We start from the raw sequence: 19,178 nt of genomic DNA, 5'->3' as shown, positions 1-19,178 counted from the left end.
ACCAGCTGCATCTTCCCCCACACGTCTCACCTTGGGTGCATTTCTGTGTGGTGCAAGGTTAAGTACGTATCTCACTGTTTAAGATGTTGTGCGAGGTGAGACCACATGTAGAATCCTGCCAGCCACATTTTTCTTGCAGAAATTCCTTTTCCCAGCATAGGAACAGTTTAAAACAGCAAGAGGAAATGAATCTGGGAGAAGAAATGACAGGACAAAATAGCAATAATCCCATTTATTGTACCCTCCTGTACAGACTGGCAGCTGAAGTGACCATTCCTGCACACACATGCAGTTTGGTGTGTGATTAATTCAGCAGCAGTCCCCTTACACATGACTGCACAGCAACAGCTACTCTGAGATCATACAGAGCAAAAGCCAGCAGGAGACTTTGCAAAGGTTACTGCTCTGTCCTCGCTGGGTACAGTTTTCTCTCTGCCTCTGGGGGATGATGAGGTTGTGGAAAACACTGATCTCCAAGGCACCTGTGTTTATGGCAAAAACCAACTTGTTTTGCATTTGAAAGATTTGTCCTTCCTGTGTGTGGAAAGGGATCACTAAATCCCAAAGGCATTTCTGCTGATGGTTGGTGAGAAATCCTGTGTTGTTCTCTCCCATAGGGAAAATTCTGTGTACTGTGTGCAGCTATGGTTACATCATATGGTGATAGGTTATATGATGTAACCCCCTCCATGCGTTGAATCACATCAAAGCAGCAAGTCTGGAGAAATTAGGAAGGTATCACGGTGCAAAAAGCAGGACACACTGTGCACTGTCCTAGGTATTGCAGAGAGCGGTGGAAGCAGAGAGGTTCATCTTAAATGCGATGTGAAATCACTGTGTCAGGGTCATATGGCGTGTTAATGTCTGTGAGCACCTCTTACACTGCAATGAACACTTAAGGGTCAGCGTGAGGGATGGCTGTGCCCTGCAGCACTCCTGAGTTGGGCTTGTTGCAGTGGGAAGAGTTTAGACAAGAAAAGCATCTGGGGAGCCCTGGGTGGCTGCTGCCAGCCAGAGAGAGCTCTGGGATGTAGGCAGGAAGAACAGCACCACCCCTCTATCAGGGGGTCAGATTTTCGTTAAAATTTCCTTAAAGTGTGCTAAAATACCCTGGGGTTGAGTTTATGGAATAGTTTTGGTTTGGAAGGGACTACTAAAGGCCTCTTAGTTCAAGCCGCCTGACATGAGCAGGGAAATGGTCAACTACATCAGGCTCATCATCAGGTGTACAAGAGGCTTTCTGTAAGGAGGAATTCAGCATGGGGTGCTGTTCTGTTTTCCTCCCCCTGCTAGCTCCAAAGTGGCGGAACATGAACTGTTGGCACCTGTCTGCCAGGGTTATGGTAAGATAAGAATGGAATCAGTGGTTGTAGCAGTGTTTCAGGACAGCAGAATTGCCATTTCACTGCTCTGGAACAGTCAACATGGAGGGCACCTTTCCCAAGAGAAGTTTAAAATTAGTGGGAAAGTAGTTTATTTTTTATTTCAAGCAGTAAAAACCAGTAGCCCAGTGGAGACCTTTTTATTCCTCTCAGCTGCGTTAAAGTATAAAACAGTATTAACGGTGTCAAAGCCTGAGAACACAGCTCAAGGCAGAGTGAAGTGCTGGCACCCGCAGATCAGGCACCTGCTTTTCCTTAGGCCGGGCAGAGGCTGGGGACAGACAGGGCTGGAGTGCCACCGTGTGGTGCTCAGCACCAGCGCTGCCAATACACTACGGGAAAACATTTATTAGTTGGAAAAAAAAAACCCAAACCCCAAGTATTAAGCAAATATTTCTTTCCCCTTGCCAGGCTCAGCTTGGTTCCCTCGCTCCTGGCTCCTCTGCACTCCTGCAGCAGTGCAGGGGATGCTGAGCTGTTACAGCGTGCAGAGGTTCCTCTCTGCCACACCTTCCCTCTCCTCACATGTTGAGTTAAAGCCTGGTTGTTATTTAGGAAGCCCTCTGCCGTGTATCTTTGTGTCCTCAAGGAGGAGAGAGGATGCCTAAAGGAGGGGAAGGGACTTGTTAATCCTGTCTGCTGGCTGGTTGCAGTTACAGAGCGGTGAATCAGAGGGATTGTGTTGCTCTGCTTAGGATTTTCAAGTTTGCAAATGTTTCCCTTCAGTATGGAAAACATAATGTCTCAGGATATCTCTGCATTGTGGAGTGGTGGACAATGCAGTGACCTTCAAGCCAGCACCAACAAAGAGCAGGTAAGCATGAGAGCACAAGGCTACAAATGAACCCATCTGAAAGGTGGGACACAAAGTGCTGAGGTGCCTATGCAGCTTCTACACCTGACCAGTGTGCTCTGCCATGTGCATGTGTTGGCTGACTTGGTATACTCTGACAGCCTGCTCCATTGCACGGTGTTAAATGTCTGTCAAAAGACTGGTGGTTGAGGCTTTACTTGGAGATTTTGGATACAGAGGGGTTTCTGAGGTCCCAAATGAATATATTAGTGCCTGACTAGTCTGTTCCTTCTTTTTTGGGAGCTGTTCTACTTTACCTAATTAAGGGTTTTTAATTGGGCCATTAATTCATTGAGGTGATAGGACACCTGGGATTTTAAATCTAGGTTTCTCACATCCCTGGCAACATGTTAAATGTTGGTTAGTGTTTGTCTTTTTTCTCTCACTGGAAAGTCCAGCTTCTGCCTTTTCCATACAGGCCAGTTAACTCCTATGGTGAAATTCATAGTGTGTAATTGTGCCATCAGCTTGTCTTGAAAAAAAATCTGTCTTGAAAGAAGTTCCCAGACTGCCAGCTCTGCGAGCCAGGAGGGAGGATCACCTCTGTTACAAACTGCTCACGGGTGCCTGAAGAGGGCAGAGGGGAGTTAAAATGCTGCAGTAATCCGGTGCTGGCTGCTGTGGAGATAGAGGCTTGTTTTGCTCTTTGCAAGAGCTTGAGGGTGATAAACTGAAGGAGAGCCTAGGATGAAGTGTATCTTTGGTCTAGACAGAGATGTTTACAGTTCTTTTTGTCTATCTTTGTCATATTAAATCTCTACTTGCTGCCTTTATCCCTTCCCAATGCAGAGCTCAACCGTTGCCTGTGTGAATGAATCATCTGCCCTTTTGGCACATATGTACAAATGAATGTCCAGCTCAGAACTGAACCCCTGGCAGCTGAGGGCCAGCTTTGCTTAGATTTGTGCAGAAGTATTTCCACTCCATGCCCACCTCAGTACAAAGTCAGTTTAGCCCCAGTCAGGTAGATGTCTGATTTCCAAGGGAGAGCATCCCTTTTGTGACTTGCAGAGTAAGGACAAGGAAATGGGTAAATTGCCATAGTCTTTATTCATCATTTTTAGTGCTATTGTCTTGGTGAAATGTTAAGTCGCTAAGTGTTGTAGGAATAGTGAAGTGATGAATACAATCAAGGCTCCCAGTTACATCAGGCCCGTCAGATTACAGCGTGCTTTTGCAAGGAGGTGTTTTTGGTAATGTTCTCTGCAGTGCATTTTCATGTCTTCATAGTAGTAAGAGGTTGTTTGGGAAAGTGGTTCAGACAGCTCCTTTTCGGTAAGGCCTTTATTCCCAAGTTTCCTGAGAAGTCACTAAGTGTTTTTCAGAAATTATTCTTGTTAGAAAGATACTGCTTTTCAAAAGTGAAGGTGATTGATCTTGACAGAGCACTGCCTCTGTTCTGTGAGTTGGGAGCTATCCATTCCAGATAACAACCTGTTAGTTGTTTTAAACAACTGTTAGTTGTTTTAAAAGACATATTTTTCATCCTCATCTTGCCCAGGAATGAATGGAAATGGAAGGCACTTTGGGAACAGGTTCATGATAGCATGTACTTTGTGTGACATGTGTCTGCTGATCCTGGGTAGTGCTTTGTTTCACACAACTGAACGTGTACTGGCATGGACAAGGTCTTTAACCTGATGAGTTCATAATGAAAGAAAATACTGTGCATCAAATAGATATTTTTGTGCGTGTGTCTTTGAGGAGTTTTTCAGTATATGATGCCATAAACACAGGCCTGAAAGCTAAAACCTAAAAATTATACTGCAGTATTACTTTTAGGAAGGACAAGGAAAAAGCTAGTATTTGAAAGTGAGATTTGCATTACAGTTTTAAGTCATGGGATAACAAGCTACATCCTCTGTGATTTCTGAGGAATCTGTGTATTTAGCTGACTCAAAAATTACTTTTAAAATTTGTACTACTTAGGAAAGTTATTTGTAATAGGTTATGAAATGCTTTGAAAAGGTCACCTGGCAGGTGCTTACTGAAGAATGTAAATGATGGCTCCAAGACCAGCAGAAGCTCAGGAGGGAGGCAGGGCCCTTCAGCAGAGCCCTGTGCCCTGGTCAGAGGCCCGTGGAGTCTTGCTGGGTTTGGTGTTGAGATCTGGCTTTTATCTGTCGTGGGGGGAAAGATGTCTTCATTTCTGCTGCCTTGGGTGTTTGGATCTTCTCAGGTGCTTCCTCTAGAAATTCCCCTGTAGTCTGTGTCTTTGGGCTTGACAAAGATACCAAGGATTTCAACGTTTGTGCTACAGGGAGTGTCTTGTTCTGTCTCACCCTAAACCAAGACTGTATCAGCCATCCCAGAACTTTGTGCTCGGGCTGCTTTGATGCTGAAATAGCTGTCACAGGCTGTGCCAGAAGCGTGGCCAGCAGGTCAAGGCAGGTGGCTGTTCCCCTCTGCTCCCCTCTTGTGAGACCCCAGCTGGCGTCCCTGCCCTGAGTGGCCCGGCACAGGAAACAGGGACCTGTTGGAGCAGGCACAGGGGTGGCCATGAAGGCGCTCAGTGATGGAGCAGCACTGCTCTGGAGCCAGGCTGGGAGACTTGGGGCTGTTCAGCCCAAAGGGGCTACGGGAGAGCTGGACAGGGGCGTGCAGGGCTACAATAACTGAGAAAAGGGTGGTTTGGGAGTGGGTATCCAGGAGAAATTCTTCCTTCTGAGGGTGGCGAGGCCCTGGCACAGGTTGCACACAGAAGCTGTGGCTGCCCCATCCCTGGAAGTACCAAGGCCAGGTTGGCCGGGCTGGTGGAAGGGACGGGGCTAGTGGGAGGTGTCCCTGCCCGTGGCAGGGGTGAGATGGATGAGCTTTAAGGTGCCTCCGACACAAATCGTTCTGTGACAGTATGGAATGTGAATCCAGGGCTGCTTTAGCATTGCTTGGCCAGGAGAGGGGGATCCTTTGCCATGCATTCCCCAGGCGCTCCAGATGGGAAGTACAACACTCACTGTGCTTCCCGTGCCTCCAGGTTTCCAGCAGAATCCAGCCTGTGCCGCAGGAAACACACCTGCCTTGCTTAGATTTTCAAACTTGGCTTCTCAGTGGCTGCAGAGGGGACCAGGACGTGTCCCTGGCGGCTCCCGACCGCTCGGTTTGCGTTCCCGCTGTTTCCCTCCGCTCCCGGTGCGTCCCGCCCGGGCGCTCTCCAGGGTGCCGGCCGCTCTCCAGGGTGCCGGGCGCTCTCCAGGGTGCTGCCCCAGGGCTCGGCCTCGGGGTTCACCCTGCAGCAAATTCCGTCCGTTCTTTCGCTGTCCTTTCCAAAGAAACGCCCGCTAAAGGCACCGTTTGGCTGTGTATATGGAATTCAGTATTCCATGGGCAATAATGCTGTGTCTGTAGTGGTCTGGTCACACGCTGGAAGTTATTTGGTGTGGGGGGGAAGATATTCCAGAAGTAAAGGAATCTCACCCTCTTTCCTTGGTGAGGCAAAGGTGGAAACCGTCTAGCTCAGAAAAAATGTTTTACTTGTTACTGTGTTTACTGCGGTTGTTATTTGGGGGGTGTGTTTTAGATAGTGTTTGTGAGCTTTTGAGAATCCTTAGTGCAAAATGTTATCCTCTGGTTTTATAAGCGAGTAGCAAACAGGTCTTCTCTTTTTTAGAAGCAGTGGTAAAATCCATATATGCACATATTAAATAATAATTGTGTAAGTAACAATCAGTCAAGCTTTGATTTGGTTGCTGTGGGCAGGTAACCTTTGAATTCGAGATAGGTAGAGCCCATTCAAACATGAACATGTGTCGCCTGGTCCAACACTGAGGTGCAGGCACACTTGTACACATAACAGCACGGTTGCTTAAGCAGAGCTGATTATGTGCAGCAGCGAGGTTGCAACTGAAAGGATTTAAAGTGGATGAGATGTGGGTCACACTGGTTTAAGGCTTCCAGTGGCAAACAAGTCAGTTTTCCTGTTATAAGCTCTTGCTGCCCTGGTGTAATTGCTTTTCATCTAATTATAGTTGGTAAAATTATATTTATTTACATTACCCTCTTGGCTTTGAGAGAACAGAATTCTGTTTGCAGGTCAACAGATGTAGTATAAACAGGTTAACAGAAACATCCAGAACCGTAGTTCAGCCACATTATTGTAACGGGAGAAGTTGTGAATGAACTAAGATACTACATCAGGTAGGTCAGTGGGGTTGGAATGGAGAGCCCTCCTTTTCACTCCTCGGGCTGGTCATTGGCAATATTCCCCCTGGTGTTGGGAAAACAAGGTCATAGAACTTGTAAATTACAAGTGGTAGGATTGATCTGTCAGGGGCACAAGTGAGATATATGCAGGTATCTTTCAGTGTGAAACTGGCTTTTTGTGACTCTTTCCCAGATAATTACCCTTAGGCTTGAGCCGTGTCCTGGATCAGGATGCAGGGTTAGAGGAGCATTCCCTCAGGCTGGCACAGCACTTGTCTGTGGCATCAGGTGGCAGTGGGTGGCAGGCTGGAAGCAGAGCCCAGCAAGCTCCCTGCTCCTGGCTGCGGTGCCATTCCTGGTGCTGTGAGTGGAGCAGGAGCCAGGCTGGGAAGCTGCACCTGCAGCCCGTGGGGGCCTGACCTTGGCAGCAGATCCAGCCATGTAACTGCAGGGATGAGGGAATGCCAGGAGTGAGCCTGGGGAGCACAGGGTGCCCTTTGGGAATCAGACCCAGCAGGTCTGAAGTCTGACCTTCACAATGGTCCCAAAGAAGGGGATTCTTCTTTGTGTTAGCTTCTGCCCTCACAGGACCAGAAACAAACACAGTAAGCAAAGGTGAAAGCAGGTAGGGCAGGGAGGAGGATGGGAAGGCACTTGGCAATGTTAGATTAAATGGTCAAGGTACTGTTCCCATCCCATTAAAATCAATAAAATGTGTGCTGTTGCCCTTAGTGAGCCAGTGCAGGAGGCCCTGTTTGACTTAGTTAAAATAGAATGTGACATCAATAATTTTAATCAATATGAAAACAAACACAAGTGGAGCAATAGTTGGAGTTAATGCAACTTGGAGACCATTGGAAAACCACAGGATGGCTGTGCTTGCTAGAAATACCCATCTGTAGTTTATTTAGGGTTCTGATGAAACAAATATGCTTCTTGAATTGCCAACTTGGATGCAGCTGGGATACCTCGACCTCATAATTGGGGTATTTCTTTAAACCAGACATCAGTCTCTGAAGGGCCTTTCTATGTCCTTTTCTTGGCGTTTGGGAAGTTGTTGGTGTATGCAAATCCTTTCTTTGCCATGGCACAGCTTGGGCAGCAACAACAAAGGCTGACTGTAAGGATTTTCATTATTCTATAATGGCAATTATCTTATCTTGGCTCCTTGCTGGTCTGTAAGCACTCACCTGTGGCAGTGGTACTCTGGATGTGTAGTTGAGCAGCAGAACTTGGCCTTCATATGTTGTGGATGCTGGAAATTCAGAAAGGTTCAGAGAGAGGCTGCACAAGTTCCTGGAAAACAGCTGGTGAGGATGGCTGTGTAACTGGAAATGCCTGGCACAGATGCCCAGCAGTCTGAAACAAACAGAACCTGCAGGACTACTTGAAATTATCATCCATGTTTGTCCTTTTCTACTCTTTGTTAGGTACCAAATTTTAACCACTGTTGGTCAAAGAAGACTTTGGTCTCATCCCAGAGCGGCTGCTCTTATTTTGCCAGGAACACATTATCTTATTTTCTTTGTCCATAATACAGGAGAAATAGTTTTATAAGAGCAGACTACTATTTTCAGTAACTCTCTGAAGATGAAGGTAGCTAAGCAGCATCTCATTCATGTTTGTCAGTGTTGAACTGAGCACCTTCAAGACAGAAACCTGCTCTGTGTGTGGGTGGTATTTGAAATGTTACTGCATCGTCTGTGATATACTCTTGGTGATGACCACTAAAGGTGGCAGTGATGTGATTTGTACTCTGATGGTCTGACAGAAAATAAGGGAAAGATGTTAGAAGTGGTCTGATTTAGGTCCATTCCTACCTTAACTTGCCTCTTTTCATTCCTTTGGTATTGCTTGCTTTTCAGTTAATAAAATATATATACTCAAGGTACTGGAAAAGGGGGGACATAGTTTTATATATAATCTTCTTTGTTCCAGTTCAGTGGCACTCATTTCCAGCACAGAGCTTTGAGAAGACCACATTGCCTTTGCATATTCAGTAAAACAAGTATGAGAGAATGTAGAGCTTTTTTGTAACCTTAATATATTTTCTCTCAGGAAATATAAAATGAAACCTATACAGCATGCCTATGTGATTGTTAACTTATTTCCAGAGTTATTGTACCTTTAGAATTACATATCTGTAGAATAACTAGGATGTAACCAGTAAATAAGGGTGTGGGTAAAACAATGAGTGATACAGGAGGCACTTTATAACTATAGTCTGTGCTTCCTTAGTTAGCTTTGTACTTTTACTTTCTGCAAGGACTGCTTTGCTGCTTTTCTTGGAATACATAGTCCTGTAGGCACTGAAAGGGCTGGGTATGCTAATACACACAATCCCTCGGAATACCCTTAAATAGTTGAATTAACTACATTGCTGCTCTGCCTTGGAATTTCCAAGTGGTTTTGTGCCTATTAAAACAGTTCCATCACCTCCATCTGCATCCCTCAAGAGGTGGTGTTGAGAGAAGAGCTTCCTGAGAAGAAGGGGAAGGCTGCCCACTTCTGCCATTTAGCCTGGCTGGAATAGCAGCAGAGGGAAAGTCTTTCCCCATGCTTGTGGCTGGAGGCGAGCTAATTCAGTGAGCCAGGGCTCTCTGGTTTCCAGGCCACTCCCATCTGAGTGCCCACCTCCAAGCCCGGCCTGCCTCTCAGCAAGGAGCAGAAGTTTAAATCAGTGCACAATTTGTAGGGACAGAGATGGTGGTTGTTGCAGATTTTACAAAATACTCCGTGCGTTATCGTGTACGAGTTACGCAGGGCATCGCTTTGGAGGGAGCCTAATTCCTTTATGGAGTTGCAACCTGCCTTGCTCAGGATGGTTTTCCATGACAGTAGACTAAACATTGAGTTGTCCAGTTTTCATCCTGGCCAACTATTGCCTAAGACAGCCCTTTGCCATTTTTAGCTGTTTGAAGCTGGTTTTGATTTCCAGGCAGTTTCCTGAATGTACTAGAGCTTAGAACTGGAAACAACAGTCTCCATTCTGGCTATGAAGCAGGACAGGCTTTTCCCTCTCCATCAATGCCTCCCTTTTTTTTCTGCATTTTTGGGAACAAATTTGAGTCACACTTCCTCCCAAGGCTTCTAGGCTTGGTTTTAACTTTGTTTTTGCACTGCCCACATGATTTATGCGGAGAGAAGCTCATTTTTGTGAGCTGGACCTCTGATAGTGGATATGCTTCAGGGAAGAGGATCACTCGCGTACATCCTCTCTTTTTGTACTCAATTACTGCTGGGTTTCACCCACTAGGTTTTTATAGACTGCAAATGCTGATTTGCTCAGCAAATCAAGTCTGTCTGCCTGAAAGCTGGCAGGTGAAGCCTGGTGCTGGTCGTAGCTGTGGCCATTGCAGTGCTGCAGTGCTGGTGCTGAGTGCCTCAGCTGGTGGGGCAGCCAGAGAACAGAACCTGGAGACTCTGAAATGGGCACATCAGCTCAGGAAGCTGATGCCTAATGCCAGCTTGGGAACATGCAGACAGGAACTGGAACCCCGGTGAAGCATCCCCATCTTGGTATCTCGCGGTGAGTTCATGACCTGGAGTCTGCTCACAGATCACTCAGAGCTCTGGACAGCTTGAAGCCTCATAAGCTTTGTTATCCCAAATGGGATTTTGTTGGATCTCACGAGTTCTGTGTTTCTACATTCTGAGCTGAGGATGACACATGCATTTCAGAGAAAGCCCTCCCTTTTTCTGGAACTGTGTTCTTCTGTTATTGTGCATCTGCCCACTCTCCCACTCCCCTCCCACACATGGTTTGTGACAGCATCGCTGTATGTTCTGCTTTTCTGATGTAGCACCTCCACAATACATTTTCTATGTTTAGGGGGAAATTGCTCAGTCTCCATTTTTACTTGAAAATATAATCTTTAGACTGATGTCTGCAGAAGAATTTGTTTTTGTTAGGATCTCTATATACAATGTGATGACAAGCCTGTTCCTACCTTTCTTTTTGGTTTGATTTTTTTGTTTGTTTGTTTTGTTTTTAGGAAAATCTGTCTTAAAACAGAGTGCTTCTTTCCTGTAAGGACATAAACTGTGTCAAATATTGATACTTTATGTTCTTCTCCCAGACAATATATGTTCTTTCCAAAATAATCTATCAAAAGAAACTTTTTTTCCTTCCGTATTTTTATGTCTCTTTGAGGTTAGGGAGAAAATGTTTGTGGAACATAGTATTGAACCCCTAGAACTGGCCTGAAGGTCTTCTTTACCAGTAATCCTATAAAGAATATTTGCTATTTAATTTCATTTTACTTGGCACCAGTTATTCAGTTCCAGTGTTGGAGGTTTTTCTCTTGTGTGGCCTGGGTTCGAAAGTATATCAAGTCCTTGGTTAACTTATAAGTGAGTTTTCTGAAAGAAGAATCATTTGATACTGAGGTGATGAGTCTGCATGTACAAATCATCAAAAGATGACAAATTGATTGATAATAATGACTGCCATAAACCCTCCTGTGTGTCAAACCCTACTGTGTGGACCCCAATGCCAGATTTAAACATTTAGTGGCTTAGACACCCTGAACCATGACCTAGAGAAATCCTAAGACTGGGATTTTTCAATGTGATGGCTTATGATTTGGTCTTATTTTCAAACTTGTTGTTTAAGATCCCATGAAAAGGTTGGGAAGGTATCAGAAAAGTTCAGTTCTAGACTAGCAGCTGTTTGTTTCTGGTTTACAAGTGGTGGTACCTGTGAGGTTCATACAATGTGAAGAAGACAAGGCATGCCAGAGTCCTCTCAGGGATTCCAATCTTCTCCCTTATTTTATTCCCATGGCTGCCTCCACTTGTCTCCCTGTTCTGGTGGCTGCTGCTGCAGCCACTTGTGTTTTAGCCATGGCTTTGTGTAGCCTAGTTTTCCACAAATGGGAACAACTGGGAGAAAGTCAGCCTGTACTGAGAGGAGCCAGAAAAAGCTTGGCTGACACTTCCTGCCCTGCTGCTTCCCATGCCTCCTTCCACTAGGGAAATGTGTTTTGGATTGAATGCACGGATCACTGGCTCAAATACAAAATAGATCCCTGTTTTAAAGGTGCTTTTAAAATGCTATGTAGTTTTCATATATAATCCATTGTAAAAATTTGGTCCATGGTATTCTCAAAGTGAAACCTTATGGTAACAACAGAAGTCATCAATGAGAATTAGTTCCATGGTGACAATCAATGGTCCTGCTTCACATGAGCTGGAGACCACCAAGTTCTGTGGGTAGCAAAGCAAGGTGAGGGGGGAATTCAGGCTGGTCTATGAGCTGCTGTCACGTGAAGAGCTCTCAGGACAGCTGTCACTCCTGTGGTGGGGCTGTGCTAGAGAGAAATTCCTGGTGCTCGGCTCTGGCCAGCGCTCAGTACAATTCCCTGAAGGCAGGGAATGTATTGCAGGGGGAAGCTCGGCTCGGGGAATTGTTTCTTGTGTTTGGTGGGTTTTAGTGCTGGTGCCGGTGAGCTGCCATGTCCCCGTGACTCTGGGGTGGTGACTAAGCCAGGGATGCAGACGGCTTTGCTGCACTGGGGAGTCGCATCCTGCCTCCCCCTCAGCACCTGCCTGGAGAGGCTGGAGCACGCTGTTGGAGGGAGCTGGAATGGCATCATTTGTCTGCTAGCAACCAATGCAAGGTCTCTTTTGATCTACCCGTGCCCTGTTTTGATTAATAAAAGCTTGATACTGATAGGAGTTACCCAAGCAGGCGGGAGCAGAACTTTGATTTAGCAGGGGGTTAAGCAGTGAGGAAATGACAGACCCATCTGTCTTGGATATTAGTGCTAGTAATTAGTGTCCCAAACCCGAATGATATTTTGGGGAGTGGGGGCGATGAATTAGCGACATATTGTCACTTTCTTTTGGTCGCTGCTGCTCTGCACCTGCAAGCACTGTCCATCTTCAGGGCAGGCCTTCAGAAGTTGTTTTAGGAAGTGCCTGAGAGCAGCTTTTGGGGCTGAAAAATAACCAGCAGCACCCCTGGTGGTATGATTTTTACTTAGGTGGGGTTGAGCCGAGCGGGGCAGGCTGAGCCCGGATTACGCTGCGCGCTCTGCGCTGCCCCTGCTCGCTGCGCTGGGTTCGCTGCCGAATGCAGCTCTCCTGATGCAGCCTCACGTGGCTGCAGAGAGCCACAATGAGCACTTGAGCATTGCCGGCCCTTTCCAGGCGTCCCTCCTGCTGCCCGCAGGTGAGCAGGCTGCGCCGGGGCTCTCCCAGCCCCGCACATTTTCCTCCCGGCTCCCTGCGGACCGCCTCGGCAGTGAGGAGGAGGAGAGGAGCAGCAAGGCGTGTGCAAGCGGCAGCAAGTCAGTAAGTCAGACTGCACCATTTTCTTCTCGCCCTGTGTGAAGGCGATGTGAGAAGCTGACGGGAGCTGCCCCCTCCCCCTCTCGCTGGGGATGCTGAAGTGGAGCCCTCCTCCCAGCCAGAAGACGCAGCCTCTCCGGAGGAATCCCAAAAGACCTTCCCAATTTGGTGATGTGTGTTTAAAGGCCGATTTTTCTCTTCCTTCGCCCCGGCTTTTTTTTTTTTTTCCTCTCCTTCCCAGCTGAGTCTGAAGCCCGCCTTCCCTTGCAGGCACGGCCAAGCTGAAGGGCTCGCAGCCTGCTAGGAGGGGTTTTCTGCCTGCTCCCGGCTGGCGTGCGCGGCTGCGGGCACTTCGGCACGCGGCTCTGCTGCTCCCCAGCCATGGCTGCTGCAGGGGCTGCGGCCGAGCCCTGACCTTTCCTGGGCTGCCGGAGGAGCAAGAGTGGATTACGCCGTGAACTTCTGGCTCGCAGCCAGTGCCCTTGCGGAAAAAAAAAATAAATCACCTGGATATCCGCGTGTGCCGGGAGCAGCTTCCTTGGAGCTGGTGTTTTCCTCGCCAAAATGGCTCACGCGGCCGCTTCCATTAAAAAAGTTCGCGAGTCCGAGATCGAAGAGAGGGAGAGAAACCTTGAGAAGGAAAGGAAAAGGCAGCGGAAAATCTCTAGGGCAGATCGGAAACGCAAGGTATGGGGGGGAAACCAGCCTCCTTTTCCCTTTCCCCCACCCTTCCTCTGTCTGTGCAGCACCTCACAGGTGCTCGCTGCCATGTGCAATGCTCTCCCCTTCGTTTTCCAGACCTTTCCCATCACATTTCCCTTTTGTGTCCCTTCCCATCCCCTCTGAGCCCTGCTGTGGTTTTAGCTCATCTGCAGTGAGATTCAAGTGCTGCCAGCCATGGTAGACCACAGCCATGCAGGGAACATGCACGTAAAGATGGCACGCTGGTATCTCCACTTTCCCTTCATCCCATAGGGCCTGGAGCTCCCTGCCATCATTCCCAGTGCTCCAAGCCCCTGGCTGATCTGGAGAAGTTGTCAAGGCAGGGAGGTGGCTGTGCTTGTGCTTTGCGGCGTGAAGGTGCATTTCTCTACTTCACAACAGCACTTCTCCCCCATTTCCCATTTTTAGTTCCACTTCCCACCTCCTCAGCAGCGCTCAGCGCTGTGTGTAGGACCCGCCTTGGGGTGCTGGGAGCATCAGCTGAGCTGTGTTGCAGTTTTTGGGTGTCACAAAAGGGATTCTGGGCTTGCCGCTGTGATTCAGTGTATTTACACTGCACACTGCAGGTATATTTGTCTAGGTAGGGCCTGGCACACAAGTCTGCAATCTGTCGGGTTTGCCTCTGTTACTGATGGCAATTTCTAGTTCTCTTAAGGCATATCTCTTTGGATGGTTCTGATTTTGGGGAGGTTTCTTGTGATTTATAATTATTTATTGTTTTCCTTCTGTGTTAGAGGGAATGATATCTCTCATTGTCTTGACATGAAAAAATCAATAGAGGTGATTTGTTTGCCAAATCACTCTATAGTTTCCAAGGACACAAAAATATGATAGTGGAGAAAATACTAAAATGAAGGTTCTGTTAATCTTAGGTTTAGGACTGTGATACATGGGGAGTGCCTGTGTTAATGCCTTCTCATTGCTGCTTCTTTCCTCCCATCTCTGGGTTCTCTAGCTTGTGATGTGCATTAACTCATTCCATGACACTGTGTTTTTATCTATTCTTTAATTTCTCTGGAAGGGAAAAATCGAGAGGCAATCCACCCCCCCCACCCCTCTCCCCTTCCTGCTACATTGCATGTAAACACAGATATCTGTGAAAAGAAAAGCCTAGAATTCAGCCATGTAGTGTTTGAATTTACAGATCCTTTTGGCAGATCTCTGGAATTCAGAAGCCATCTGCTCCTTTGGCATACCTGGGCAGTTATGAATTTGTTTTGCATTCAGTCTTTTTATATTCTGAACTGCATGGCTTAAATAAAATGACAGAGGCCGTTTGATGCCTTTGGGACCTCTGGGTGTGATCCCCATGACTTTTCAAATGCTCACTTTTCAGGGTTCATTAAATCACATCCAAATTGTCTTTATCAGAAACAGGAATGTCATTTCTCATGCATGCGGTGTCTGGATGCTGGGCAGGGCTGCTGGGAGCAGATTGTGATTACTCTCCTAATCCCTTAAATGGGGCACTGCAGCATAAAGTAGTTTTTGTGATTACATTTTTGATTGTGGAATCCTCTGCAAAACAGCCCTTTTAAAAATCATACTTAATGTGTGGATGTCCTTGATGGAAGGGCTTTTTTTCCTGTCTGCCCAGCACCCATCTCAGTTACTTAATTACAGCGTGCGTTGTTTTTCCCGATCGTCACAAGTCCTATTTCCTCAGCATGTTTGATTCCACTGCCTGCTGGACTGCTTTAATTAAAGCTGGACGGAATTAATGCTGCCCTTCTGCTATCTCTTTTCCCAGAGTGCGGCATTCCCTGGCTGCCAGCAGGCAGGCTCAGGCCGCATCCCTGTGAGCAATCCTGTGTGCTGATGCAGGCTCCTCATCGGATTTTGGGATCCAGAGATCACCAGTGGGCTTTGCTTAGAAAATACGGGGAGCGCTCCAGTGTTGTGTGTGTTTCCTCCCTTTTAATATTCCTCCCCTGCTCCTGGCTCCCTTCTACTGCGGCTGTACCTTGCTGTTACATAAACAAGTGCCTGGCTGCACCCTAAACTTGCCTTCAGTCAGATGGTCGGGGGTGGGTCAGGCTGGGCTTTTCCATCCTGCTGCTGCTGCAGGAGGCACACAGCAGCACAGCCATGAGTTGTTTATGTCTGCATCTGCACATGCAGTTCAGAAATGTGGGCATGTATGCACACCCATCATATGTACACAGAACGACCCAAAGAGAGAATATATGCTACATATTGTCTTTCCATTTAGTCATCAGTTTAAGTGAGATACGTGTCTGTGACATATTTATGTATCTGTCACTTTAATTCCTGAAGAGCAATAAATGGTTTTACTGTGAAATGGGATTATCTCCTAGTAAGAGCCCTCCGAGTTTTTGTTGACTTTCTTGGAAAATGGAGGCTAGGAACTAATTAGGTGCGCAGGTCCATGAGAGGCAAAATGCAAATGAATAGATTTTTGATTGCTCTCAGCACTTGCAGTGTTTCTGCATGGAGGGAGTTTGGTTCCAACTTTGTGATTTGTTTGAAAGGCCTTACACTGCAGTGAGTGGATTTTCCCTACAGTGGAGATCCATTTTGTTTGTGGAAGGATCATTGGAGTGGGGGAATGTATCAGGTGCTGTGGGCTGTCTTTCCCAGCCCTCGTTTGGATACATGCCATGCACAAGTACGTGCTGAATGCACAAAGAGTTCGTTTGGCCTTGTGATAGAAACTTTTCCTGTGTCCCTGGAACACCCTGATTATGCAAAAGAAGATAAATGAAGGGCCATGGCCTTAGCTCTTCCACTGCTGGGCATCTGGTAGTACCATCCCACCCTTCTGCAAGCTCCCAGGGATGCTGCAGGGCGTGGGATTGTTGTGCCTCTGCCTCTGGAGTGTTGTGGCATGTGACCATCACCTGTCTGGGCAGCAGCACCACAAACTGGCTGCAGCCCTGTGCTCCTGGGCTGGGACCAGAAGGTTCTGAGCTGTTGTCACAGCTGCTGCCTGATGTAGCCCCGAGCCCTTACAGTCCCCTGGCCCCGCAGCAGAGCTGTGAGCAGGCCCAGAAGGGCAGTGAGCTGCTCGCATCCTCGCTTGGCCATCCTTAGTGGTTCTTTAAGGATGAACAGAATTATTCCATGCTCAAAAACAGGGAAAAGGACTTTGTACACTGAATATTTTCTCTTGTGTTCTTTTCGAGATTGACTCCTTTGATTTTAAAAACCGATTGACAAGAGACAGCTCTGCTTATCTTGCATCCAAGCTGAAAATTTTCCCTTTTATGCAGGCCTGACCTTTTCTTGCAGTGTGGAAAAAAGGATACTGGTGCAAATGTGTATGTAAACAGCTCCCCAACCTTCTGAATAGTTGTGTGGGTACCCAAATGTATTAAGAGCATTAAAAACCAGGTACTAACACAGCAGGTGAGCAGCTTCAAATATATAGATTTAATGTCAATTTAATTCCATTTTACCTAAATTCAGCATACGTAAGGCCCAGCTCCACTGGCCTCTCGGTGTCTTTAGAGAGAGCTGCCTGTGGCTCACCCTTTGCAGAGTGAGGCGAGGGAACCGGGGTGATTCCTGACGGTCACTCACTGAGTCAGCAGCCAAGCTGGAATTACAGCCTGGGAATCCAGCTGCCTAGCCCCTGGCTCTATGTAACACATGCTTGCTTCTCCCTGTCTAAAGTACTTCTCAAAGCAGACACAGCTTCCTCTCTCTCCATGTGACAAGTGTTGAAAAGATTTTCAAAAATCCACATAAAATCCCAAAGAAGAAACCTGTTATAAAAATGGATTCTGCTGCCAAATGAAACTGGTTTTTGATTGTTACAGATGTGGTAAGCTGATGGCTGTTACCATTTTGCCATCAGTCATGAGGACAGAGTTTGACATCTGGTCTCTACTAGCAGTTGTTGGGTCTTTATGTAGTGTTTGAAAAAGGTTTAGAAAACTTCTGTACCTTTTGGAAGGCCAGATTCATGAGTTCAGTATTCTTAGCATAAAATGTTCCACAGCATCTGGAATATTCATCACTGTTTGCTAAAAGAGACTGAGGACCAATAGCATCAGGTGCATTTTGTCCTTCCCTTGACACCCTAAGCACAGATGAAGCTCACACAGATGAAGCTCACACTGGACATTATCTGCAGAAAGACAAGGATGGAGGGATTCAGCTGTCAGCAGAATTCCAGAGTGTGTGGGGAAGAGTCAACATGCAGTAAGTGCCTTCCACTACGAAGCTGCAGGAGACAGAAAATGAGTTTGCTTTGTTTTTACCTCAACAGCAGACATTGTTTCACGTTAGCATCTCCTTTTTCACAGAAGAAGAAAATGAGAGACTTCTCACATTCTAGAAAATGTTGTCAGATTTGTCTTAAGCCCAGGCCCACTTGAATTTCAAGCACATCTTTGGCAGGGAGGGTGGGTGTTTGCCATTGGGTACGACGGCTCTGCACCAAGGCTGGCAGCCCCACACTTCATCCCTTTGGAAAGGGCCAGAGTTCAGTGAGGAAGGAGGATGTGGAAGGGCTAAGGGGTGCTTGGTGTGCTAGGAAAAGGCATCCTGAGGAGGAGGAAGTCATGCAGAGATCCAGTTCTTTGCTCTTGGCCACTGCTCTGTTGGTTCATGGATGCCAGCCTCTATCTCACCTAGTGTGAACCTGCTGTGCGATCCCTGTGGAGTTCGTATCAGGGTAGGGCAGGGAAAGAGTCTCTCACTGCTTGACCTCTGGATACTGCAGCTTTCAAGGCTCATTGCAGCTTGAACCTGCTGTTCTTTCCTTAGCACTGAATACGTCGTGGCTGTTCAGTGTTGTGTTCGTTGCCTTGGCAAATGTCTCTGTGATTCACTAGAGTTTCTAGATGTTTCAAATGCCTCTCCAGCCATGAAAAAAACCCTTTTTGGTGTTTTGTAATGGAGTGTTTGCGTAGGAGGTGCCTATTCCTGATGCCCTTTGAGCATTTTCCTTCTGTATCTCAAGCTAATATTTTCCTTATGGAGCTATTTCTGGGCGTGAAAATAATACCTTGCTGGTTTGCTTCCTTGTGAAATGGAGCTTCTTCAGATGATGTTGCACTTCAGAATAGAATGGGACTTGCTTCATTTTCTCCATGTCCTGTTTGAGGGGTGTGGTGTGCATGGGCACAAATACAGTGTTCTGAAGTGAAGCAAGATTGATGATCTCCAATTCCCTTGCTTCTGATGGGATAGGAGCATTTTTCAAGTGTAAATTTGCTCACCTTTATATTGTTGTCTAATCATTCTGTGATTTATATGTGGTATTTCAGTTAATTTCCTTGGTAGTTTTTGAAACACAAAATTTATTCAATCTTAATAAATCATATGTAGACAGTATTTCAAAACACAGATAATTTATCTCAAGATGGTTTTGGTATTGTGGATGACTGTGCCTCTTCAGAAGTTTAAGTTGAATTAATCCATACTTGGAATACTGGGGAAAAGATTGATAGGGTCTGTTGGCTTTATTGTGTGAGACACTGGATGCAGGAGGAGGAAAACCTGTTTCTGGAATGCTAAATCCCTTTGCATTGTAAAGCTTGCTGAGTGCAATCCAGTGTCATGGCAGACACTTTAGATTTTACGGCTGCATTAACTCATTATGTGGTTGTTTCTATAAAGTTATGAAAGTGTCCAAAATGCCCAAGCTCCCATCTCTCCCTTTGTTTTCAGCAATAGCAAGAATTCTACTGAGCTTTTAAAAGAGCAACCTAGAGAGAGGAGAAATGTCACCCCCTGCCTACGGTGACTGTCCACCTATCCTGTCTCTGCAAATTTAACTTAGGAATGATTTAAAAAAGTTAGGAGAGCATTTGCAC

The 19,178-nt window shown here is 46.5% G+C and overlaps 1 protein-coding gene across 19 annotated transcripts in view; it reads left to right on the top strand.

The window, feature by feature from the left end:
* The window catches only part of ANK2 (ankyrin 2), a 282,700-nt gene that overhangs the window by 116,324 nt on the left and 147,198 nt on the right, over positions 1–19,178 (top strand). For 2 of the 19 annotated variants that reach the window (XM_039710566.1, XM_039710564.1), the window contains exon 1: positions 12,516–13,356. The exons of 13 other annotated variants lie outside the window; for them this stretch is intronic. In XM_039710566.1, the coding sequence (XP_039566500.1) occupies positions 13,234–13,356 (123 nt within the window). In that variant the 5' untranslated portion in view covers positions 12,516–13,233. Of the gene's footprint in view, positions 1–12,505; positions 13,357–19,178 lie in introns of those variants that run through there. 4 more of the 19 variants (XM_039710548.1, XM_039710567.1, XM_039710563.1 and 1 more) reach the window with 4 other exon arrangements.

The sequence above is a fragment of the Passer montanus genome, unplaced genomic scaffold (assembly GCF_014805655.1).
Source record: "Passer montanus isolate IOZ18808 unplaced genomic scaffold, ASM1480565v1 scaffold23, whole genome shotgun sequence".
NCBI lineage: Eukaryota > Metazoa > Chordata > Aves > Passeriformes > Passeridae > Passer > Passer montanus.
This window is presented reverse-complemented; position numbering and strand designations above follow the sequence as displayed.